We start from the raw sequence: 26979 nt of genomic DNA on the forward strand, positions 1-26979 counted from the left end.
ATGCATTATTTGTATCAGGGCTTTTCTTATGTCTCCAGAAAGTTTTCCACCTTTAATTTCCTCCTGTTCTTCTTCTTCATCATCTATTTCTTCATTTGTGTTTTCCAGAGAGTCTGATTCTACTTCCGATTCACTTTCATTTTCACTTCCAGTTGCAGTTGGAACTTGTAGTTTTGTTTGCACCTGTTTGTGCACACTCGTTTCTTCACGCATGTGCAGCTCCCACTGTTTCTTCTTAGAGACAGTTGGTATTGCCGCAGCCTCCTGCCCTGCACCATCGGAGGCGACATGTACTTCGCTAGGAAGAGATCCAACTTGAGTACGAGGCTCCGCCAAAATGGCTGGGCCTCTTTCCCCGCCAACTCGCGCTGTCTTCAAAGTAGTAATTCTCTTCTGTTTCTGTTTAGGAGGCATATCTAAAGATAGTCCTGAGTTGTTTATGGGTAGCTTCTAGAAGGTATTTATTAACTCTTCTTCACTTAAACTTTGTTTTATTGGTTTTTACGGGAGAGCTGGATTTCCATGTCTCGATCCTACATCATCACGTGACGTCCCCCCCGCCTGCTCCTGATGCATATCTCTCCTTTCCCTGTATATTCATGTACCTATCCAAGAACCCCTTAAATGCTTCTATTGTCTCTGCCTCCACCAACACCCCTTGCAACACAATTCAGGTACCCATCAGTCTGTGTAAAAGAACTTGCTCTGCACATCTCCTTTGAACTGTCCCCCTCATTTTAAGTGTATGCCCCCTGATTTTTGATATTTCAGCCCTGGGAAAAAGGATATCAGCTGTCTCTTCACCTCTGCCTCTCATAACTATATAAACTTCTTGTCAAGTCTCCACTTCAGACAAGCCAACTCAAGTTTGCCTGACTCTTCTGATATCACATGTCCTCTAATCCAGGCATCATGCTGGTAAACGGTAAACCTTTTCTGCACCCTCTCCAAAGCCTCTATATAATGGAGTGACCAAAAATGAATGCAATACTCTAGATGCGGCCTAACCAGTGTTCTATAAAGCTGCAACATAACTGCTAGGCTCTTGAACTCAACGTTTCAACTAATAAAAGCATGTCATATTGAATTGAATTGACTTTATTACTTACATCCTTCATATACACAATGAGTAAAAATCTTTACGTTACCTCTCCAACTAAATGTGCAGTGTGCAATTATAGTAACTTACATTAAATATTATGTATTATGTACAACACGATAGTCAATACAACATAGGAATACAGTTGCATCAGCATGAATTAAGCAGTCTGATGGCCTGGTGGAAGAGGTTGGTTGTCCTGGAGCCTGTGGGTCCTGGCTATTATGCTGCAATACCGTTTCCCGGATGGTAGCAACTGGAACAGTTTGTGGTTGGGCTGACTTGGGTATCCAATGATCCTTCAGGCCCTTTTTACACACCTGTCTTTGTAAATGTCCCGAATAGTGGGAAGTACACATCTAGAGATGCACTGGGCTGTCCACACCACTCACTGCAGAGTCCTGCAACTGAGGGAAGTACAGTTCCCATACCAGGCAGTGATGCAGCCAGTCAGGATGCTCTCAATTGTGCCCCTATAGAAAGTTCTTACAATTTGGGGGGCATACCAAGCTTCTTCAACCATCTCAGGTGAAAGAGGCCCTGTTGTGCCTCTTACACCACATAGCCGGTATTTACAAACCACGTGAGTTCCTCAGTGATGGTTATGCTGAAGAACTTAAAGCTGTTCATCTCCTCAGCCCCAGATCCATTGATGTCAATAGGGGTTAGTATGTCTCCATTCTACTACTAGCTACTTTGTTTTTGCGACATTGTGGGAGAGGTTGTTTTCTTGACATCACTGTGTCAGCGTGATGATTTCCTCTCTGTTGGCTGCCTCATTATTATTTGAGATTAGGCCAATCAATGTAGTGTTGTCAGCAAATTTAATTACCAGATTGGATTTCTTCCATCTCATCAAGTTGAGCCTTCTGGAAACTATGGAGTTGGATCCCAAGATCTCTCTATACCTCAACATTGTTAAAGGGTCCTAGCATCAACTGTATATGTTTGATCTCCCAAAGCGCAACACCTCACATTTGCCTGGATTAAACTCCACCTGCCATTTTTCTACCAATATCTGTAATTGATCGATATTCTGCTATATCCTTTGGCAATCATCTATCTATCCACAATCTTTATGTCATCTACAAACTTACTAACCCACCAATCCATATTTTCATCCAAGACATTTATATATATCACAATCAAAAGAGGTCCCAGTATAGATCCTTAGGGAACACCAATCATGGACCTCCAGTTAGAATAAGAACCACTGACCACTAGTCTCATCTACATGCAAGCCAATTCTGAATTCAGATGGCCAAGTCACCATGGATCTTAAGCATCCTTATCTTCTGTTTGAGCTTACCACGAGGGACATTACTGAACAGCTTACTAAAATCCAGATAGACTGTTTTATCTTTAGCTGTCACATTCATCACCTCTTCAAATTTTCAAGTAGGCAAGACATGACTTGCCCCACATAGTCTCTAATTAGGCCATAATTTTCTTAATGCTCATAAATCAGTTCCCTAACAATCTTCTACAATAACTTCTGAATTTATAATTCACTGGGTCTGGAAATTATAGACCAGTTAATTCACCTGTCTATAATTTTGAGGATGATACATATTTCCCTTCTTGAACAAGTAACAACATTAGCTACTTGGTAGCCTTATGAGATCTTACTTCTGACTAGAGAGGTCATAAAGAACTTGATCAAGCTTTTTAAATCACATCTCTTGCCTCTATCAATAACCTGGGTAATATCCCATCGAGCCCTGGGCACTTGTTCACCTCAAGTTCTTCAAAAGGCTCAGTATCACTTCTTTCTTCATCTCAAGTTGCCCAAGGTGTTAGCAAGCTCCAAAATGATCTCCATATCCTTCCACTTGGTGAATATCAATGCAAAGTACTGACTTAGGACCTCGGCTACATCCTCTGCCTCTAAGCACATGCTCCCTTTCAACAGACTTGGAGAATGTCCATTTTCAAAGGTTAACCCATTGTGGCTCAGCAATCTTGGAGTGAGTCAGAAGGTGCTGGGCCAAAGTATCAGCAGAGAATCCGGACTGATGATGCAATGATATATGAAGATTGTAACACTGTGTTTTGCTGACTAAAACATACTTCCAAAATACTTTGTGATAAGAACAATTAAGTGAATGTGCTTGTGTGAGTGCACTCAAAATGTACTCATTCTGCTTGAGGAAAAGTCAAATGTTGATACAGTTATAGGTTTACATGAAATGAAGCAAAACTGAAATACTTGCAAAAATAACCTCAAGTACCTTTATACAGAAACCATAGTCAGTTGGTGCACTGTATGTTTTCTTTCCAGCTATTAATGAAAATACATTATTATCTTCAATGTCAGCCAACAGCTGCAGATGTCTTGGTTCCTGTGCAAATAACATGAAATAAATTACTATTTGTGAAATAGCTGCCTGAAAATTAATTTTATATTCAAAAATGTGACTTACAAAAGACTTTTAAAGTTCACATAATTAGGCTGAAAAATAAAGTTTCCCAGGCAGAGTAAAATGACCCGACGCAGACTGGGAGACTGTTTCACTGAACACCTACGCTCTGTCCACCAGAGAAAGCAGGATCTCCCAGTGGCCACACATTTTAATTCCACATCCCATTCTGATATGTCTATCCATGGCCTCCTCTACAGTCAAGATGAAGCCACACTCAGGTTGGAGGAACAACACCTTATATTCCATCTGGGTAGCCTCCAACCTGATGGCATGAACAATGATTTCTCTAACTTCCGTTAATGCCCCTCCTCCCCTTCTTACCCCATCCCTTATTTATCTATCTATTTATTTATTTCTCTCTCTCTCTCTCTCTCCTCCCCCCTCCCCCACCTTTTTTCCTCTCTGCCCCTTTCACAATCACTCTTTGCCTGTTCATCTCCCTCTGGTGCTCCCCTCCCCCTTTCTGCCCAGACCTTATGGAACTTTAGATCCGAATTAAGAACTGAATAATGAATTTTTTCGAGGTCCAAGCAGGCCATAATGTCGTTAAGCCATTGCGCATGAGTGGGCGGGGCAACATCTCTCCATCTAAGGAGGATCAAACGTCTCGCCAGGAGAGAGGCAAAGGATAGTATTCGGCACTTGGTCGGACCCAGACATAAATCTGTCTCGCCCCAAAAACCGAACAGAGCAATTAAGGGGTTAGGTTCTAGGTGCTGATTCAGAATACCCAATAATGTAGTGAAGACATCTTTCCAGAATTTCTCCAAACTAGGACAGAACCAGTACATGTGGATGAGAGAGGCCACGCCCCTTTTGCATTTATCACAGAGCGGACTAATGCCAGGGTAGAATCGAGATAGTTTAGATTTAGACATATGGGCTCTATGAACAATCTTAAACTGTAAGAGGCAATGGCGAGCACAAAGGGAGGTTGAGTTAACCGATTTGAGAACTGCGTCCCAGCTCTCCTCGGATAAGGAGATATTTAAATCCTGCTCCCAGGCCATTTTAATTTTATCCACAGGGGCCCGTCGTAAGGCTGCTAGTTTATCTCGGATAATTGAAATTAAACCTTTACCTAGTGGATTAATGGAAAGAAATAGGTCCATAGCATTTTTCGCAGGCATTTCAGGAAAGTTAGGAATTAAAGGAGCAGTAAAGTGTCGGATTTGGAGATATCTGAAAAAGTGAGCGTTAGGCAGGTTGAACTTAGCGGAGAGTTGCTGAAAAGAAGCGAAGCGATTATCAATGAAGAGATCTTCAAAATGTCTAATGCCCTTCCTGTACCAAACATGGAATGCTGAATCGTACGTAGTAGGTAAAAAAAGGTGATTATGTGCGACAGGGCTAGAAACGGAAAACCCCTGGAAACCAAAGCATTTCCTGAACTGAGCCCATATACGCAAAGTGTGTCTAACCAGAGGATTAGCTACTGATCTGGGCAGACTGCTAGGGAGTGCAGAGCCAAGAAGTGCAGATATAGATAATTCTTTAGTGGAGCTCAACTCCATTGCCACCCAGTTAGGGCACTCGGGTTGACCGTGGAAGAAAGACCAGAAGGCAGCACAACGTATATTAGCTGCCCAGTAATATAAGCGAAAGTTAGGTAAAGCCATGCCACCCTCTTTTTTAGATTTTTGGAGGTGGATTTTATTAATTCTAGAGTGCTTATTCTGCCACAGATATGACAAAATAATAGAGTCTAAGGAATCAAAAAAAGATTTAGGAATAAAAATTGGGATAGATTGAAATAAGTATAAAAATTTGGGGAGAACATACATTTTAACAACATTAATACGACCTACCAAGGACATAGATAGAGGTGACCATTGTACCAGACTCTGTTTTATAGCATATAAAAGATTGACAAAGTTTTCACGAAAGAGATCTTTAAACTTCCTTGTGACTGTAATTCCAAGATAAGTAAATTGGTTATGGACTACTTTAAAAGGGAGATCACGAAATATTAGTTCTTGTGCTTCTTTATTAATTGGGAAAAGTTCACTCTTATGTAAGTTGAGTTTATAGCCAGAGATCTGGCTAAACTGGTCAAGAAGTGAAAACATTAGAGGTAAGGATGTAGACGGATTTGAGAGAAAGAGTAATAAGTCATCAGCATAGAGAGAAACTTTATGCTCAACACCCCCTCTCCAAATCCCGGTCAATTCAGGACAATTTCGAAATGCTATCGCCAGAGGTTCTATAGCCAAATCAAAGAGAAAGGGACTTAAGGGGCATCCCTGACGGGTGCCACATTTGAGATTAAATACTTGGGATTTCTGAAAATTAGTTAGAACAGAAGCAGTAGGACACCGGTACAGCAATTGGATCCAAGAGATGAAACTTTGGCCGAGGTCAAATTTTTCTAAGACTGCAAAAAGGTAGTTCCACTCTATACGGTCAAATGCTTTCTCCGCATCAAGGGAGATAACACATTCAGGAGTCCTAGTTGGAACTGAGTATAAAATATTAAATAAACGCCGAATGTTAAAAAAAGGGAGACGGTTTTTAATAAAGCCTGTTTGGTCATCAGAGATAATGGAGGGAATAACGGTTTCTAATCTATGAGCCAACACTTTAGCTAAGATCTTTACATCAACATTGAGCAGAGAGATCGGCCTGTACAAGGAACACTCTGTTGGGTCTTTGCCCTTTTTTAAAAGAAGAATAATAGATGCCTCATTGAAAGAGGGTGGCAATTTGCCATAATTAAACGAGTCAGATAATACTGAAAGTAACTGAGGAGAAAGAAGTGAGGAGAATGATTTATAAAATTCCACAGGGAACCCATCAGGTCCAGGAGATTTCCCTGAGGACAGTGCAGAAATTGCAAAAGATATTTCTTCTGGTGATATTGGCGCATTGAGTTTGGCTTTGAAGTCAGATGAAAGTGAGGGGATATTCAGATTCTGTAAAAATTGATCCACAGAGATATTGTCATTCAGGGATTCAGAGGAATAAAGCCGAGAATAAAAATTTTTAAATGCGTCACTAATTTCTAAGTGATCCGATGTAAAGTCTCCGTTCTCCTTCCGGATCTTTGTAATATGTTGTTTGGCTTTGGAACGCCTCAGCTGATTGGCTAGGAATTTACCAGACTTATCCCCATGAATGTAAAAGCAGCTCTTGCTTTCGAGAAGTTGGCGTTCGACAGGTTGAGTGGACAGAAGGTTAAATTTAGTTTGGAGTTCAACGCGCTTCTTGTATAATTCAGGGTTCTTAGTTTGGGCATATATTTGATCCAAATCTTTAATCTGGTTAATGAGGTCTGCTCGATCTGCACGGGATCTTCTATTGAGATTTGCTGTGTAAGAGATTATTTGACCCCTCAGATATGCTTTCATGGCATCCCAGACAATCTGGAATGGCACTTCAGGTGATGTATTAGTGTTAAAATAAAAGGTTATCTGGTCCTTAATAAATTTTACGAAATCATCATCTGATAGTAAAGTTGAATCGAACCGCCAGTGTTTGTTCCTCTGAGGGAGACCAGGAAAGTTCAGAGAGAGGGTAATTGGGGCATGGTCAGAGATCAGTATACTCTGATAGTCACAAGAGTGGGCAAATGGGATAAGTTGGTTATCGAGTAAGAAATAGTCAATTCTAGTGAAGGTATGGTGAACATGTGAGAAAAAAGAATAATCTCTCTCTGTAGGATGGAGGAAACTCCATAAATCAGAGATACCAAAATTAGAGAGAATCGATTGAATAGCTAAGGCAGATTTAGTAGGTGATCTGGTAACAGAGGACGATCGGTCCAGTTTAGGATCCAACCAACAGTTGAAGAGAGTATGAGTTTAAGTCTGGTAGTGAGGAAAAAAACCGTTCAAAAAAGTTAACATCATCAAAGTTGGGGGCATACAGGTTTGCTAGTGCAATTTTAGTGTTATATAGTTTACCAGAAACAATAATAAAACGGCTGTTTGTATCAGATATTTTATTATGGAGTTCAAAAGGAATATTTGAGTTAATAAGAATGGAAACTCCCCTAGCTTTAGCAGCAAAGGATGAATGAAAATGCTGACCCGCCCACTTTGACAGAAGCCGGGAGTTATCAAAACAACGAATATGAGTTTCTTGGAGGAAAGCAATGTCAGCCTTGAGTTGTTTAATATGTGAGAATACCTTCCTCCTTTTAACAGGGTGGTTCAGTCCCTTTACATTCCAGCTCACAAATTTAAGTGCACTAGCCATTATCAATTACTGATGCATAAAAGGCAGCAGGCATATAAAAAATCAAGCAGTACAATAGCAGTCTGGGAGCAGAGATGTAAACATAGATTCGTAAGGTCAAAATATAAACATGTCCTAAGCAATAAAGAGATGTTGGAACTGGAAAACCCACCCCATCCGCACAACCCAAAACTAGACGGCTACCAAAACAAGTAGCTAGCTCTACCAAAAAAATTAACCCAAATACAACTTCCAGATCTGTGTCATTAACAACAGTTCCGTATAAATACTATAGCAAATAATAACTAGTTTATGCACTAGAAAACATAACTACAGATTAGAACACCTTCTGCAGAAATATACAACTTAATACAGAGAAAATCGGAAGAAAACCAAAACTAACCTACCCGCGAAAAATTATAGAAGAATAAAGTAAGAGAAAGGGAAAAAAAAAGGTAAGAAGGAAAAAGAAAAAAGAGGAAGGGGAAAATTATAAATTCAAGACGAGTATTTATCATCCATTTACAGAGAAGGGAGAGAAAAATTCAGAGATTAGAAAAAAGGGGTGAAGAAAAGAAAAAAAATAGATAAATATTTAAAGCAAAGGAAAAATAGATCAGCAGTTGAACTGTGAACCGACAAACAGGGAGGCCTTCATTAAAGACTTCGAACCTCCAAAACAAGTTAGAATTAGTTGTAGAACTCTGTAGGTAAAGTTATACAAGAATAAAAATAGGTTACACACACACCAAATCCCGGGAGAGATTGTCAACAGCCCTTAAAGTTTCAATGAATAATGCCTGAGTGATTCAAGTGAATTCCGAGTCCAGAGAAAGTAATTTTACTACGAGGAGTACTTATCCACCATTTTAGGAGGTCCGATCAGATTCCGAAGATGACTGGATAGCCGGAAGACTTGCCACAAATGCTTCAGCTTCCTTTGCTGATTTGAACCACTTGAATTTCCCGGTATTAAGCTTGATTCGTAGATCAGCAGGGTTACGAAGGGAAGGTTTGAAACCACGATCAAAAAGCACTTTCATTACGCCTTTAAACTCAACGCGCATCTTTAAGGTCTGGGGTGCAAAATCTTCCACAAAGCAAATGGTTGTATCCTGGTAAGAAAAAGAACCTCTGCGACGTGCCTCCACAATCAGACTGTGTTTTACCTGGTATTGATGGAAACACAAGACTACTGGTCGCAGACAGGAGCCCAGAATTCCGGGGGGAACGTAAACCCTGTGTGCCCGTTCGAGCTCGGGCGGCTTCGGAAGCAAATCTTTCCCGAATAACTCACAGAGAAACTCGGCGAAAAACTTCACGGTCGATCCCTTTTCAGTCGCCTCTGGTAATCCCAGAATTCTGAGGCTGCATTGCCTGCTACGATTTTCGAGATCCACCATTTTGGAAAGAAGTTTATTAGATTTTTCCTCTAAGCTGGAACAGAGAGTCTCCAAGTATCGAACACGACTTTCTAAATCTTCAGAAGTCGAATCGATGCGAGATAAGTGTTCAGCATGTTTGTCCACTTTATCGTTGATCCGATCCAGTTTGTCTTCTAACTGTTTGAAAGCGGTTTTAAATTCCTTTAAGATTTCATCTCGGAGCTTTCCCAGCGCAACCAGCGTCTCGTCCGTCGGGGTCATAGTTTCTTTTCTCCCGGATTTAGAACTCTTGCTAGACATTGTAAGTTAGATATATTCACAGGCAAGTAAGAGATACCGAAATAATTCCTAACTAAGGTTTAAAAAATGGAGACATTTAGTGCAAGGGTAGCGACAGTAATGGAACAAAAGTTCGGAGCAGCTAAACAATCGCCATCTTACCGGAAGTCTCCCTTCTCCTATAATCTTTAACAAATTTAACAAATTTTATACCATAGTATAGCTGCCTCCTGATTGTCTTATCAGAAATTAGAATCACATTTTGTCCATTGCTTTGGCATTAACTTCTTGACTGTGCTGTTCATTTTAAACTAGGTAAACAGAGAAACATAGAAAACCTACAGTACAATACAGGTCCTTCAGCCTACAAAGTTGTGCCAAACATGTCCCAACCTTAGAAATTACTAGGTTTACCTACAGCCCTCTATTTTACCAAGCTCCATGTACCTATCTAAAAGTCTTTTAAAAGACCCTATAGGTGATCTCCTATAATGTGAGTCTTCAAGGGCTTCAAGGCTTGAAGACACACACACATTTTAGGGACAATTTCTTTCCCTTTGTCACAGGATTTCTGAATGGACAATGAACTCATGCATGCAATCTCACAATTTTTTTCTTTTAGTTTGCTCTATTTATTTACATTATTTTAATATATATTTCTTATTGCAATTTATAGTTTATTAAAAATTAGTATATATTGCAATGTACCGGTGCCACAAAACAATGAATTTCATGACATATGCAAGTGATTATTAAACCTGATTCTGATCCAGCAGTAGGAAAACTCTAAACAGAATCTTACCTTTGAAGCTCCTTTTGAGGAGAAATAAAGCCCTGATCTTCGTAAAAACACACACAGTTTCTTCCAAGACTTTTTCCCCAATTCCTTCACATGTAAGTATCCTTGAATTTCTGGGCAACTGCTGGAGTTCAAGAAATTCTGTAAAAAGATTGGCATAAACAATATGTTTTAAAAACTTAATCTAAAAATATACCAATTCTAAAGTGGCCGTATAAGTCTTGCGCATGACAAGAGTGGACTATTTTGTATATTACCAAGCATAATGTGTGGTACATCTGATTCTTTAAGATTCTTGAAGATGAAGGTGTCCAGGTTTGCCATCAACTGTAGGAAGACGACGAATAGTATACAGCTTTCCAATCAGGAAGTAGCTATGACAGACTGGCAAACCAGACAAGTACATTCCACAGACCGCTGATCTTATTAATTTAGCCCCTGGAAATCAGCATGATAATTATGTCTGAATTGCATCTGGCCTTATCCCATGAAATCAATACACTTTTCAGACTGCTTGCGTCATGCAGTATAATTTCTTACTGTACCTTTGTGAAAATTTGTCCTTTCACCAAAACATCTAATCAGGTGTACTATACTTGCTGGAATTTCTCCCTAAAGCCCTATGCTTCATGTTTTATAAATATCTTTATAAATCATTTCTTCTTGGTCACAGCTTTGATCATCTCCTAGTAACTTAAGATTTGGAAACATTTTTGGTTGATTACTGTGAAATTCCGTTTTATTTTCATATATGCTGAAGTAACAATAGAAATGCAAGTAGTTTTCAGTATAATCATTTCTGAAATTCACAACATAGTGTTTATCCTTCTATTCCATCTCTCTCTTTAATAAGCCTGAAATGTCTCCTTTTCAACAGACCCAACATCCAATTCTTGCTAGAGCAAAGGAGGATGAGAGGACACTTGATAGAGTTGTATAAGAGCTATGAGGTATAGATTGTGTAAATAGCTAGAAACATTTTCCCAAGGCAGAAATGCCTAATTTGAATGGGCATAATTTTAAGGTGACTGGAGGAAAGTGTAGGGGAATATCAGAAGTAGTCTTTGTTTAGAGTGGTGTGTACACAGAACACCCTGCCAGTGTTGGTGGTGCAGGCATATGCATTAGTGACATTTAAGAAGCTCTTAGGTATGTGAATTATGGAAAAATGGAGGGCTACATAGGAGATTAGATCAACCTTAAAGTAGATTAGAAGTTTGGCATAACTTTGTGGGCCAAAAGGCCAATGCTGTGCTGTTTGGTTCTATATTCTAGCTAGCCTGTCCACATACTGTGTCATGAACTCTTCCTGAAGGACACATTTAACAAATTCTGCCCCATTTGAACCTTTTGCACAAAGGATGTGCCAAACAATATTAGAGAAGATGAAATGACTCGTGACACTAACCTGGTTATTTCTGCACTTTTCCAAAATCTGTCTACTTATCTATTCATCAGTGTCCCTGTTGCTATTACTGTATTCTATATTTACAGATACATGGGAAGCAAAACTATTAAAGGACAACAAAAAGGGATTAAGAAGAAACAAAAAAATCTCAAAGACTCTGTACACTAATCCTGTTTAATATCATAGCTCACAGATTTCAATATGTATGCTTATTTTGTCACACTACCTTGTAACCACTTTTTAAACATACAAGTTTGGTTTACGTTAACTTAGGGAAAAAAAGCTATGCAATATTCCAGTTCATTCAAACAAAACAATATAGCCCTATTCGCCTACAAATCCTCACCACCTTGAAAATCAACATTATTACAAAACCTTCTGACCTACCTTCACTTTTACAAACCATGAACTACAAATTTACCTTCTAAAGATTTGACTTTCTCCAAGATATTGCTCATAGCTACCAATTCACAATATAGCTATATAGCTAATACAGCTATTTACAATATGCATTAATGATTTAGATGAAGGGATTAAAAGTAACATTAGCAAATTTGCAGATGACACAAAGCTGGGTGGCAGCGTTAAATGTGAGGAGGATGTTATGAGAATGCAGAGTGACTTGGGCAGGTTGGGTGAGTGGGCAGATACATGGCAGATGCAGTTTAATGTGGATAAATGTAAGGTTATCCACTTTGGTGGCAAGAACAGGAAGGCAGATTACTCTCTAAATGGTGTCAAGTTAGGAAAAGGGGAAGTACAACAAGATCTAGGTGTCCTTGTTCATCAGTCACTGAAAGTAAGCATGCAGGTACAGCAGGCAGTGAAATAAGCTAATGGCATGTTGGCCTTCATAACAAGGGGAGTTGAGTAAAGGAGCAAAGAGGTCCTTCTGCATTTGTACAGAGCCCTGGTGAGACCACACCTGGAGTATTGTGTGCAGTTTTGGTCTCCAAATTTGAGGAAGGACATTCTTGCTATTGAGGGAGTGCAGCGTAGGTTAACGAGGTTAATTCCCAGGATGGCAGGACTGTCATATGTTTAAAGATTGGAGTGACTGGGCTTCTATACACTGAAATTTAGAAGGATGAGAGGGGATCTGATTGAAACATTTAAGATTATTAAGGGATTGGACACGCTAGGGGCAGGAAACATGTTCCCGATGTTGGGGGAGTCCAGAACCAGAGGCCACAGTTTAAGAGTAAGGGGTAGGCTATTTAGGTCAGAGTTGAGGAAAAACTTTTTCACCCAGCGAGTTGTGGATCTGTGGAATGCTCTGCCTCAGAGGGCAGTGGAGGCCAATTCTCTGGATGCTTTCAAGAAAGAGTTAGATAGAGCTCTTACAGATAGCGGAGTCAAGGGATATGAGGAGAAGGCAGGAACGAGGTACTGACTGTAGATGATCAGCCATGATCACAGTGAATGGCGGTGCTGGCTCGAAGGGCCAAATGGCCTACTCCTGCACCTGTTGTCTATTGTCAATTAAAAAAGATTCCCATAGTCACAGAAAAACTTTGTGCAACATTTCCAAAAGGATAACCAGCTTACCTGGATGAGCTGTGAATGTGGATTACTTCCATTTACTTCCTGACAACCGGACACCATCTGCTCTGGAAAGAAGCTCTGTCCAAACAAATAATACTATTCAAAGACTGACCAATATACATATTTCATTAAACACTCTACATTTGTCCTGGTAGCCTCTCACTAATAATCCATACACTTTAAATGTTTTAAAGCCAGTAGACATTTGGTTATTAAATCTATTTTCTTTGTAAATTCTCATCATCATCATCATTACTATGTACTGTACATATGAAATGGACGATCATGGACCATGACCATGATTATTCTTCACAAATTGTTCAACAGAATTGGTTTATCATTGCCTTCTTCTGGACAGTGTTTTTACAAGACAGGTGACCCCAGACATTATCAATATCCTTCAGAGACTGTCTGTCTGGCATCAATGTCACATAACCAGGACTTGTGATATGTACCAGCTGCTCATACAACCATTCACCATCTGAACCCATCGGCTTCACATGACCTTGATCTGGGGGGTTGGTGCTAAATAAATGCTAAACCTTGCCTAAGGGAAGGAGTGCTTTACACCTCCTTTGGTAGAAACATATCTCCACCCCAGCAGCCGAGCGTAAATGACTAAACTGGTTTTTACTACAATTCAGTTTCACATTTCAGTCTAGATCCAATTAGCAAACTACAAATCCAAGGCTTGAACCTTTTAAGCTTCCTCAAGACTCTTCAAGGGACAAATATAGTAAACTACTGGAATCCCAGTTTCCTCAGTCTGCATAAGACTGAGTAGGAATACACATTCCGGTCCCACCAAATCTGTGAGATTGGGACATCTGTACAACTCATCTGTACCACAGCATTTTTGTGAATGCTGTGTAATTTGCTATCTTGTTACAACTCGGTGCCAGGAAATAACAAACAGCATAATACAATTAAAGAAACTATATTTATGACTATTAACCGGGTTAGCAAAGAAAGTAAAAAAATTAAAAGGGCCCATTATAATTAAACAGTCAAATGTGCACAGGTTAGAGCTCGACTCTTCCAAAAGTCATATTCACTGATCCTCAGTAGACTTGCAGATTCAACCCACCCTGCAAACTGCCTTTTCCTAAAGCTCCTTCCTGGTAAGTACTTATAGGGTTATTAAAACAAAAAAAAAAGTCATACCATCTTAAAAGTTTCTCCTCCCAAGCAATTAACCTGATCAATCATTCCAGTTAGCCCCCCACCTCCTTCTACCCCCATCACTGCACTCTACTGTAAGCCATGGTAGTGTAGCAGTTAGTATGACTTTATTACAACTCAGGGTGTCGGAGTTCAGGGTTCAATCCCAGGGCATCCTCTATATTGTGCAATGCGTGGGTTTTCTCCAGGTCCTTGGTTTCCTCCCACAGTCCAAAGATGTACTGGTTAGTAGATTAATTGCTCATTTAAATTGTTCCATGATTAGGCTAGGATTAAATTAGTGGTTGCTGGGCAGTGCAGCTTTAAGTGCCAGAAGGTCTACTCTTCACGGTATCACTAAATAAATAAATGAATAAATAAACACTTTAAATCACTTTTTATAATGCTGTTAAATTGTAAATATATACTGTTATTTATGTATTTATTTGTATTTTATTCCATTATCCGCACTTCAACTTCTTACTTTTACATAATTATTCTTTATAATTGTTTTAAGGTGCTTGGAAGTAGGTACAGAGGAGATGTCAGGGGTAAGTTTTTTTTACGCAGAGAGTGGTGAGCGCGTGAAATGGACTGCCGGCGACGGTGGTGGAGGCTATTTTAAGGTATTAAAATAGGGTATTTTAAGAGACTCTTTGATTAGGTACATGGAGCCTAGAAAAATAGAGGACTATGGGTAACCCTAGGTAAGTTCTACAGTAAGTACATGTTTGGCACAGCTCTGTGGGCCGAAGGGTCTGTATTGTGCTGTAGATTTTCTATGTTTCTATGTTTAAATACATTAATACCAGTATGTATTTGTGATGCAAATAGCATGGTAAAAAGTAGTTTATAATGTTTACTGTGCAGTACAGTGACTGAGGTAATAGAAGAAACTTTGAAGAGGACATAAAGTTTTTGTCATATTTGTTCTATAGCGCTTTCCAGGAGAGGAATTGGAAAAGGCAGTTTGCAGGATAGGTAGTATCTGCAATGTTTCTTCCTGCCCATGTCTTTTTCCTGGGCACATACAAGTCCTGCAGTATTGATAGACTGTAGCCATTACCTTCTGCTGACCTGACAGTTTGTGTATATTGTGAGGGGATGCTGCACCAAATCAGACTGTAATGGCTGATGTGAGGATGCTCTCTATGATGGCAGTGTAAACTTTCCGACTTCGACCCACACTTCCTCAATAAACGATTCCTCCACAATATCCTTTTTGCAGCCATGATGCTATCCCTGATTAGAAATGCCAGATACCCACCTCTTTTCTCTCTCTCCCTGTCCCTTTTGAAACATCTAAACCTTAGTTTCAAGTACTGATCCATGCTCTAAGTTTACCTCCCTTCTCCTTAATACATGTCACCCTAAAAAGAACACACATACAACTAACATGCATTTATGACCTATCGACTGTCTAAGGTTTCTCAAAGTCTCTCTACACATTGCCTCAGGCTTCACACAATCTGACCCACCAATCTGGTTCCCATTCCCAAGTAACCTCATTTAAACCCTCTCCAACAACCCTAGCAAACTTAACCAAAAAGACACTGACCACTCTCGAGTTCAGGTGTAACCCATTCTTTTTGTACAGGTCATGCCTTCACTCAGAGGAATCCCAATGATCCACAAATCAAAAACCCTGCCACCTGTACCAATTCTTCAGCCACACACTCCTCTGCCTGATTACCCTACTATTACCCTCATTGACACAGGGCACAGGCGTCAATCCAGAGATTACTACCCTTGGGGTTCTACTTCTTAGCTTTCTTCCTAACTCCTTATATTTGCTCTTCAGGACCTCATCCCTTTTCCTAGCTATGTCATTGGCACAAAAGTGCACATGACTTTCGGCTGCTCACCCTCCACCTTGAGAATGCTGTGGACCTGATCTGAAATATCCCTAATTCTGGTATCAGGAGGCAACGTATCATCTGTGAGTCTCTTTAGCACGCACTAAATTTCCTATCTGTGATAGAGGCAGACTCAGTGCCAGAGTCCTGACCACTGTTTCTTTCCCCTGGTAGGTGACTCCTCCAACAGTTTCCAAAGTGGTATACTTGTTATTGAGAGAATGGCCACAGGGTTATTCTGCACAGTCTGCCTATTCCATCTCCTTCTCCTGACAGTCATTCAGCTACCTTCCTCCTGCAGCTTGGGCGTGACTGCAACACTTGTAGCTCCTGTCTATCAACCTCGCATTTTCCTTTACTCAAAGATCTATAGGCCAGCTCCAGCTTCAGTCTGTAAGGGGCTGCAGCCAGATGCACTTCTCACAGGTGAAGTCATCAGGGTCAATAGAGGCCTCTCTGCCTTCCCACATTGTGCAAGAGGAGCACACCATTGCCCTGGTATCCATTCTATTTGCTCTACCTATACACTAATAAAGAAAGGAAGAGAAACTTGATAGAAACGTCACCCTATCCTCTGCCTCTCTCATCAAAGCCTTTTGAGCCAAAGCCTCAGTTCCCCAATCCAACAATGGCCATTTACACTAAATTCTTTTTATCGGCCCTTGCCAATTGCCTAAGTGCCCAGTAAATTTGGAACTAAACAGACACCACTTCTTAAATCCCCCATGACATCTCCTGCAAATGACAGAAAATATCCTTATGTACTCTTACTTGAAGGTCTCATGGCAAATTAATAATCTCACTAGACATAAATTACCTACATCAAGAATTTTGAAATTGAAAATCTGAGCTATGTTAATTGATAAGTAATCCAAAGATCCTGAAAAAAGAATCTAGAAACCCAACTTCAAATTCTACCAAGGCAACGTGGGAACTTTAATTGCGTGTAATCTAAAAGTAGTAAAAGACTTAATTAATGATCAGCAATTATGACCATAAAACTGGAGAATCCCTCTTGTTCCTTGCAAATCGAGAATGACTGGCACCTTGCTCCGGATCTGGAACTACTGATCATCTCTGAAATAGCTTACCAAGCTGCTCTGTTATACCATACCAAAACACTGCAAAAATAAAACATGTTTGGATGTGCCAACTGAATCAACATATTCCTTCTAATAAACAACTGGGGACCTGAGCCCAAGTTAGGAGAGCTGTCTAACAGAATTGTCAAGGAAAAGTATGGGTAGCAGCACAGATCTCTGAGGTAACAGGACAGTGAAGATTTCTGTTCATATTGTGTGGGATGATACCATATAAAACTATACTGTATTAGCAAGTCTGGACATCCTGAGGCACCGAAAGCTTTTAGAAGCAGCACCACAGTATTCCCAGTGAGTTAAAAACAGCACTCACATGATCAAACCTGATTCAGTGTGAAGGGATAATACAAAGAGCAAAATCAGACATAGATAAAAATAAAAAGCCAATCTGGTGAAGCTAGGATTATTTGGCAGTTAAGCAGCAAAAGCAGTGTGCTATTGACAAAGCCAAATGATAACATATCAAAGCTCTGCAGACCTCTTATAGCCATGAAGGGTGACAGACAATAAAACCATTAATTAGAGACCCACCCTCAAAAACAGTGAAGTTCAAAAGCAAGTTTGAAAGAAACTTGACAGTCTTCAGCTGGAAGTGATAATGAATGAGCCATCTTAACTTCAGCTTGTGGTCAGCATTACAGAAACGAATTTGCAGTCTCCACTGGAAACCACTGCTTGTGCGATCAATGGGAGGCCCATCTACTACACCATTGCTATCTCTGAAGCGGTACCGGAGGTGAGGGAGACGGGCTGGTGTCCTGGTGAGGTTGAGACGGTGTGCTAATTGGCCGCCGCTCCCTAGAATACTCCTGGTTAATGTTTAGTCCCTGGACAATAAACTGCGCAAATTGAGAGCCTATCAGCACAAAACAAAGGAATGTAATACGATGTGCTTCGTGGAGACCTGGCTGGTGGATGAGATACCGAATCATGCCATCAAGCCCTCAGCCCCCATTACCTGTTTTGGGCCGACAAGTCTAAAAACCTCTCTGGGAAGAGTAAAGGAGGTAGGGTATGCTTCATGGTTAATAATGCTTGGTGTGACCCTCGGAATGTGCATGCTCTCAAATCATTTTGTTCCCCAGATCTGGAGTACCTGGTGTTGCTGTGGAGACCTGTCTGGCTGCCTAGAGAGTTCAAGGCGGTTATTATCACAGCTGTGTACATTCCGCCACAAGCTTATACTGACCTGGCTCTCAAGTAACTGTACGAGACCACACTGAAGACTGCACACCCAGAGGCTGGCCTTATTGTCGCCGGTGATTTTAATCGAGTGTCACTGACTAAGTTCTCTCCGAAGTTTTGCCAACACATCTAGGTGAGCACACAGGGAGATAGCGTACTCAACAACTGCCACTCTCCCTTTCGCAACTCTTACAAGGCACTCCTTCACCCGCCCACTTGGAAAATTGGATCACTTCTCCATTTTGCTGCTGCCGAGTACAGGCAGAAGCTGAAACAAGAGGCAGCCATATTTAAATATCCACTGTTCAGCTACCAATCAGCCTCCAAGCTACAGGACTGCTTTGATGATGTCGACTGGAATGTCCTTCATGATGAGGATGTCTCCGAGTTCATGGAAGGGGTCACAAGTTTTATCCAAAAGTGCATCAAGGATGTTGTCCCCCAGATATCGGTCAGGGTCTATCTAAACCAAAATTCCTGATCAATAGTTCCGTGCAAAGCTACACTTACGGCGTGACACAGCTTACGTTGCCAGTGACCACCAGGGACTCGAGAAATGCAGCTACAATCTGCGCAAAGTCATCAAGGCAGCAAAACAACAATACAGGGACAAGATCCACACTCAACTCACCACCAACACAAGCAGCTTATGGCAAGGTTTGCACACCACTGCAGACTTCAAAACTAAACATAATGGAGTTTCCAACATCACTGCCTCTCTCCCAGATGAGCTAAATCTTTTTTTACGCTCAATTTGATGTTGCCAATACTGAGCCCCTGAGGAGAGCTGCTGATGCGACCTGCAGCTTGGTCATCTCTGAGGCCAAAGAACACAGGTGTTTCCAACGAGTGGACAGTCACAAAACAGCATTGCACGGTGAGTACTCAGACTGTGCACAGCACAACCGGCAGGCGTGTTTACAGACATTGTTAATCTCTCCCTCTCCCAGTGTAGAGTGCCCTCCTGCTTCAAAACATCCACCTTTGTTCCTGTACCTAAAAAGACCAAGGTAACATGTCTGAACAACTGGCATCCTGTTGCACTCACCTCAATAATAAGCAAATGCTTTGAGAGGCTGGTCAAGGATTACATCTGCAGCACGCTACCACCCACACTGGACCCCCTACAATTCACCTACTGATAAAACCGATCGACAAGATGACACAATAGCCACAGCTCTATACACCGCCCTTACACATCTGGAGAAGAGGGATGCTTATGTGAGAATGCTGTTCTTGGACTACAGTTCAACATTCAACACCATTAATTCTCTCCAGGCTCAACAAGAAAATCAGAGACCTTAGACTTCATCCTGACTTGTGTAGCTGCATCCTGGACCTCCTGTCAGATCACCGGCAAGTGGTAAGAGTGGGCTCTCTCACCTCTGCCCCTCTGACCCACAACACAGGTGCCCCTCAGTGCTGTGTCCTAAGCTCCCTCCTTTCCTCTCTGTATACCCGTGACTGTGTCGCCACCCACAGCTCCAATCTGCTTATTAAATTTGCTGATGATGCTACACTGATTGGCCTGATGAGGCAGCCTACAGGGAAGAAGTCATCACCCTGACACGGTGGTGTCAAGAAAACAACCTCTCCCTCAATGTCACAAAAACCGAGGAGCTGGTTGTGAACTACAGGAGGAATGGAGGCAAGCTAACCCCTATTAACATCAATAGATCCGGGGTTGAGAGAGTACACAGCTTTAAGTTCCTCGGCATACACATCACCGAGGATCTCACGTAGCCTGTACGTACCAGCTGTGTGGTGAAAAAGGTACAATAGCGCCTCTTTCACCTCAGACGGTTGCATAAGTTTGGTATCGGCCCCCAAATCCTAAGAACTTTCTACAAGGGCATGATTGAGAGCATTCTGACTGGCTGCAAAATTGCCCGGTATAGGAACTGTACTTCCCTCAATTGCACAACTCTGCAGAGAGTGGTGTGGACAGCCCAGTGCATCTGTAGATGTGAACTTCCTACTATTCAGGATATTTACAAAGACAGGTATGTAAAAAGGCCTGAAGGTTAATTGGGGAACTGAGTCACCCCAGCCGCAAACTACTTCTTCCATCAGGCCATCAAACTGATTAATTCATGCTGATATGATTGCATTTCTATGTTATATTGATTGTCCTGTTGTATACACTATTTATTATAAATTACTATAAGATTAAATTAACTCTTAATCAGCAATGTACAGTCCTATCAGAGGTTCTTCTTCATATATTCAGTGAATGAAAATGCCTTTTTGAATAGAATTAAGGAGCAGAATAACATAAATAGAGACCATGTGGGTCTAGTAGCCTAAGCTATATCTTGGAGAATATTTGCATTCTTCCACCCTGCAATCATTCAAGTTTTTATTAAATTCCCCTTTGAAGGCTCCATTGTATCCATATCTAACACTGCATCAGGCGTGCATTCTCAATCCTGACTATTTACTTTTTTACCCCTCAAGTTAACTTGACACAGCCTTATAATGGAGGGATGTCATTTTAGAACAGAGATGAAGAAGAATTTCTTTAGCCAGAGAGTAATAAATCTGCAGAATTCGTTGCAACAGGCAGCTGTGGAGCCAAGTCTATATGTATAGCTAAGGCAGAGGTTGATAGATTATTGACTGGTCAGGGCATGAAGGGATACGGGGAGAAGGCAGGAGATTGGAATTGAGAGGAAAAATAGATCAGCCATGATGAAATGGCAGAAGGGGCTCGATGGACCAAATGGCCAAATCTGCTCCTCTGTCTTATGGTCAAACTGTTAATTGTTTTTATTCTGCGCTCTCTAGTTAGGGATTCTTCAGTCACCAGAAATTATTTTTCTATAAATAAATGATTCATGATTTTAAACACTAGTATCCTCTGAGTCTTCCCTGCTATAAGAGAAAGTGGTTCAGTTCAGTTTCAGTTTATTGTCAGTTAGAAACCACAAATGCAATGCAGTTAAAAAATGAGACAACGTTCCTCCAGAATGATATCACAAAAGCACACAACAAAACAGACTACACCAGAAAATCCACATAACGTTTGGTAATCCCCAAAACCAGAGTCCGGAGAGGCTGCTGTGTATTAATAGCGCGCTACTATCTTAGCGCATTCCCCGGAAAGGAGCTCCAAATCCACCAGACAAAACAAGGCTACCCAGACACACCAAGTCAGGGGACTAACTCTACCACCCAATAAACCAAAAACTAAAGCTACAAGACCTACACAAAACCACATAGTTATATATAGTTATAGTTAACATATAGTTACAACAGTACAGAAAATACCATAATTGATTAAAAACCAGACCATGGGTACAGTAAAAAATAGTCCAAGGATGTCAAAAGACTATAAGTTCGAAAGAAATCACCACACAGTTTCCACAAGTCCTCAGGGTCCCGATAAGACTCTGGCAGAAGGGAATACCCCCACTATGGACTTCCAAGGCGCTGCTGGACTCAGCCTCGCAGACGTAGCACACAATTAAATCTCTGTCGGTCCCAGCCTCGCAGACACAACACACAGTGAAAGCGCCCTGACCGCAGTGGACTCCGAGTCCATTGAACCTCCGAGCCTCTGACCATCCCCTCCGGCACAGCCTCTCTGAGCACCATCCTCTGCTGAGCTCACTACGATGCCCCCGCAACGGCCAATGGCAACGTGACCCCGAGGACTGGATGCCTGTTCTTCTCAGCAGAGACCCGGACCTCACAACAGCAGCAGCAACGAAGAAGGCCTTCCTGGAGATTTCCAGATGTTCCTCCGTGCTCCCACGGCTGTTTTTCATCAGATTAGGATTGTGCACAGCACTTCGCTTAACAAATAACAGATATCAACTCCGGACAGGCTGCTGCAAACTGCATCGCGCCGCCATCTTGAGGTTGCATTAGTTGTCTTAAATTCCTCAATTCTTAAAAGTACCAGCAGATTGGTACCTTTGCTTAAGAAAGAGAAAGAGAAAGTAGAGAACTACAAGCTAATCATCGTCATTAGGAAAATGTTGGGAACAATTAGCATGAAATAATTACACAGACTGAACGTGACTTAATGAAAGGAAAACTGTTCAGTAAATTAAGTACCTATGAGGATGTAACCAGCAGAGTAGGTATAGGGAGAACCAAAAGATTCCAAAAGCCATTTACTAAGGCCTCACAAGTGATAAGGGCTCCTGCAATTATAGGTCATTCTTAACTTGGCAAAATGTAACCAGTGACAAGGCCTTAGTTCTCGCATTAATGACATATGAAGAAACTGAGTTTCACATTCAAGCAACCCCTGTGTTATGGGTGGGGATGGGGTTGTTGCCTTCCTGCCTCCCTATAAAACAGTCCATATTGTGATTTTCCATGAGCTGAAGCTGAGTCATCTACACAATGAGAAGAGAGAGCTGAAAAAGAATTGTATTTATTTACCCTTTCTCAAATGAACTCTGTGAGAGCAAGTTTTATTCTCTATCTCTGGATAACTTTCGTATGATGATTTGTGACCTCTATGTAGGTGTATTTCCAATATCCAAAAGGCCATAACATGGGGTTCACCTGTACTCAAATTTGCTAAGTGAAAATAGGTAGGAAAGTAAATTGTGAAGAAGCAGCAAAAGTCAATGAAAAGGTGCAGATACATTAAATGAGTGGAATTAAAGGATGGCAGTGGGAGAATAATGAAAAATCAAAGGATGCACGATTAATGATGGTGTTCAAAAAATCTAGTTGTCATTTTAAAATTACAAAGTTAGCCTGAAAGCAATCAAGGTAAATGGAGACTAGTTGAGATATATTGATATTATGAATGAGGAGATGTTTTCAGTCTTGAAGTGCATAAAAGTGAATAAATTCTCATGGTCTGACCAGGTGTATCCTAGGATGTTGTAGGAAGTGAGGGAAAAGGATGCTGGGACCCTGGCAGAGATTTTGGCTTCTTTGTTCAAGATGGCACTGATAAGTGGCGGCTCTTTGCACGCAGCTCCAAAGGGAATTATTAAATATTCCTGTTTAGGACTACTACAAATGTTATCCATAGCCACAGCCATGGGTACTTCAGTAAGCAATTTAATTTTAAGACATTTTAAAAAATCTATTGATCCTCAAAATTGACGGACCCTGGTCTGCAGACTCAGGTCGCAAGTGCAGTTCCCCTTTAAGAAAAAGGAAAAGAGGAAAACGAGTTGGTCTCACAATGAACTCACAAAGCCCTCAGACCCTCAATTCCTACAATCTTGCTCACAAATGTACAATCTCTGAAAAATAAAATTGAAGACCTCTGAGCAAGATTGAAGTACCAGGAGTTTTAATTTTTCAAGGTAGATGAGTCAGAATATGCTTCATAATTAACTCAACATTATGCATCACAACTCTTACTCTCAGCACTCTGAACCCCCAACTCTAATATTCATTGTCCTGCTCTATAAAGGCAAAGATGGTGGCACCCAGATCATTAGATATGTTTAAGGTGAAGATAGATCAATACTTGATAAATTAAGGAATTGTGGATTATGAGAACCAACACAGAAGGTTGGCATACATCAGCCACGACCACACTGAGTGGCAGGGCAGGCTGCAAGATTCAAGATTGTTTAATATCATATCATAATTGTTACTCTGGATCCAATGTAGCACAAAAAAACAAAGATAAAGAACACAAAAACAATAATAAAAATACCCACAATAAATATAAATACATAAGATTGTTTCTGTACATAGACTGATTATATGTCCATAAAGTGATGCCAGGCTGTATGGGAAATAATAAATTGGTGGAGTTGTGGGTGGAGGTGTTGGTCAGTTTGATTTTGAGTCTGGTGGTCCTGGCGTGCAAGCTACATAGCCTCCCTGGTGATGAGAATGGGACAAACATTCCATCACCAGGGTGTGTGGAATCGTTCATCATGTTAATGGTCCTTTCTGTATAAATGTCCTTGATGGCAATTAGGCTGGTGCCAGTAATGCATTGGGCAAATATGACTACCTGGTGTAGAGCCTTCCTGTCTGCTGTAGTGTAGTTTCTGTACCAAGCAGTAATGCAGCTTGTTAGGATGTTCTCTACTGCACATCTACAGAATGACGTGAGTATGGATAAGCAAAGTCCAGCTCTCCTCAGAAAGCAGAGGCATTAGTGAGCAATCTTGACTGTGTAAGATGTGTTCTGGGACCATGAAAGATTATGTGTGATGTGCCCTCCAAGGAGTTGAAACTGTTTGCAGTTTCCACTGCTGTGCTGCCGAAGTAAAGGGGTGCGTGAGTGGTACAAGTTCTCCTGAAGTCAATAACCATCTCCTGTGCCTTGTTGACATTGAGGAAGAGGTTATTGAGGAGCCTAGTGGCTTAGCCATGCTATTTTCTTGTGCTCATAATTGCAGATTCTATAATTAGGGTGCATAGAAGCAGCAAAAATGGACAGTCACTTAAATATGAAATTAGAAGAACACCTCCCAAAGCATTATGAACCGTTGTAATTCTCTACCCTGGAGAAATGTGAATGCTGAGTCACTAAGAGTATTCAACACTGTGGGTTTTGGATACAATCAAATCATCCATGACATTACTGTCTTAAGTTGTATCCATGAGTCAGACTGAATACTGTAAACTAATAATACTCAAGGAAGAGCATTTTATATACAAGTCATTAAGAACATCATACACAGAAACATAGGAAAGGTTCAGCACAATACAGGCCCTTCAGCCCACAATGCTATGCTGAACATGTACTTTAGAAATTATCTAGTGTTACCCATAGCCCTCTATTTTTCTAAGCTCCATATACCTATCCAGGAGACTCTTAAAAGACCCTATTGTATCCGCCTCCACCATAGTTGCCGGCAGCCCATTCCACACACTCACCACTCTCTGCGTAAAAAACATTCCTCTGACATCCCCTCTGTACCTACTTCCAAGCACCTTAAAACTGTGCCTTCTCGTGTTAGCCATTTCAACCCTGGGAAAAAGCCTCTTGACTATCCACATGATCAATACCTCTCATCATCTTATACGTTTTAAGAAAGATTACTATTTCCTTTTCTCCCTGACCCATTACATCCCAATCATCATTCAACGTTACTCTCTTTATTTACAGTGCCTATAAAAAGTATTCACACCCCCCCACCAGAAGTTTTCATGTTTTATTGTTTTACAACATTGAATCACAGTGGTGTTAATTTTCCTTTTATACTTTCGTGTCAAAGCGAAAACAGATCACTACAAAGTGATCTAAATTAATTGCAAATATAAAACACAAAATAATTGACTGCATAAGTATTCATCCCCTTTAATATGACACACCAAATCATCATTGGCTTTAGAAGTCACATAATTAGCTAAATGAAGATCTGTTTTTGGAGGCCTGTGTGTAGTCAAGGTGTTTCAATTGATTGTAGTAAAAATATGCCTGTATCTGGAAGGTCCAACTGCTGGTGAGTCAGTATACCTGGCAAAAACTACACCATGAAGACAAAAAAACACTCAGCAACTCTGCAAAAAGGTTAATGAAAAGCACAAGTCAGGAGACAGATACAAAAAAAAATTCCAAGTCACTAAATATCCCTTAGAATACACTGAAGTAAATCATCAAGAAATGGAAAGAATATGGCACAGCTGTAAATCTACATACAGCAGGCCATCCTCTAAAACCAAGTGACCGTGCAAGAAGGGGACCAGAGAAGGAAACAACTGAGAGACCGATGACAACTCAGGAGGAGTTACAAGCTTCAGTGGCTGAGAAGCAAAAAACTGCACAAACGACAACTGTTGACCACCATGCTTCATGTTGCTTCACCAAGTTTCAGCTTTATGAGAAAGTTACAAAGAGAAAGCATGCCACTGTTAGAAAGAACTCACATGAAATCTCAGCTATGTTTGCCAGAAGGCATGCAGGAGTCACTGAAGTCAGCTGGAAAAAGGTTCTATGATCTGATGGAACTAAAATTGAGCTTTTTGGTCATTAGACTAAATGCACACAAGAAGATCACCAAAAACACAGCATCCCTACCATGAAGCATGGTGGTGGCAGCTGCATCATCCTGTGGGGATGCTTCACTGCAGCAGGCCCTAAAAGGCTTGTGAAGGTAGAGGGTAAAATGAATGCAGCAAAATACAAGGAAATCCTGGAGGAAAACCTGATGCAGTCTGCAAGGGAACTACGACTTAGGGGAAGATTTGTTTTCTAACAAAACAATGACCCCAAGCATAAAGCCAAAGCTGCACAGGAGTGGCTTAAAACAACAAAGTTAATGTCCTAGAGTGGCCAGGTCAGAGTCCAGACCTCAAACCAATTGAGAATTTGTGGCTGGACTTGAAAAGGGCCGTTCACTCACAATCTCCATCAAATTAACAGCCTTGAGCAGTTTTGTAAAGAAGAATGGGGAAAAATTGCAGTGTCTAGATGTGCAAAGCTGATAGAGACCTATCCACACAGACTCAAGGCTGTAATTGCTGCCAAAGGTGCACCGACTAAATACTGACTTGAAGGAGGTGAATACTTATGAAATCAATTACCTTGTGATTTATATTTGTAATTAATTTAGATCACTTTTAGAAATCTGTTATCACTTTGACACAAGAATCTTTTTCAGTTAATCAGCGTCAAAGA

The 26979-nt window shown here is 40.9% G+C and overlaps 1 protein-coding gene across 10 annotated transcripts in view; it reads right to left on the reverse strand.

Annotated features, from left to right (window-relative positions):
- Positions 1-26979, reverse strand: part of LOC140732135 (growth factor receptor-bound protein 10-like) — a 227934-nt gene that overhangs the window by 21950 nt on the left and 179005 nt on the right. For all 10 annotated transcript variants that reach the window (XM_073054348.1, XM_073054344.1, XM_073054346.1 and 7 more), the window contains 3 exons: positions 13118-13192; positions 10165-10302; positions 3331-3441 (listed from right to left, as the gene is read on the reverse strand). In XM_073054348.1, the coding sequence (XP_072910449.1) occupies positions 3331-3441; positions 10165-10302; positions 13118-13192 (324 nt within the window). The remainder of the gene's footprint in view (positions 1-3330; positions 3442-10164; positions 10303-13117; positions 13193-26979) is intronic.

The sequence above is a fragment of the Hemitrygon akajei genome, chromosome 8 (assembly GCF_048418815.1).
Source record: "Hemitrygon akajei chromosome 8, sHemAka1.3, whole genome shotgun sequence".
NCBI classification, from domain to species: domain Eukaryota; kingdom Metazoa; phylum Chordata; class Chondrichthyes; order Myliobatiformes; family Dasyatidae; genus Hemitrygon; species Hemitrygon akajei.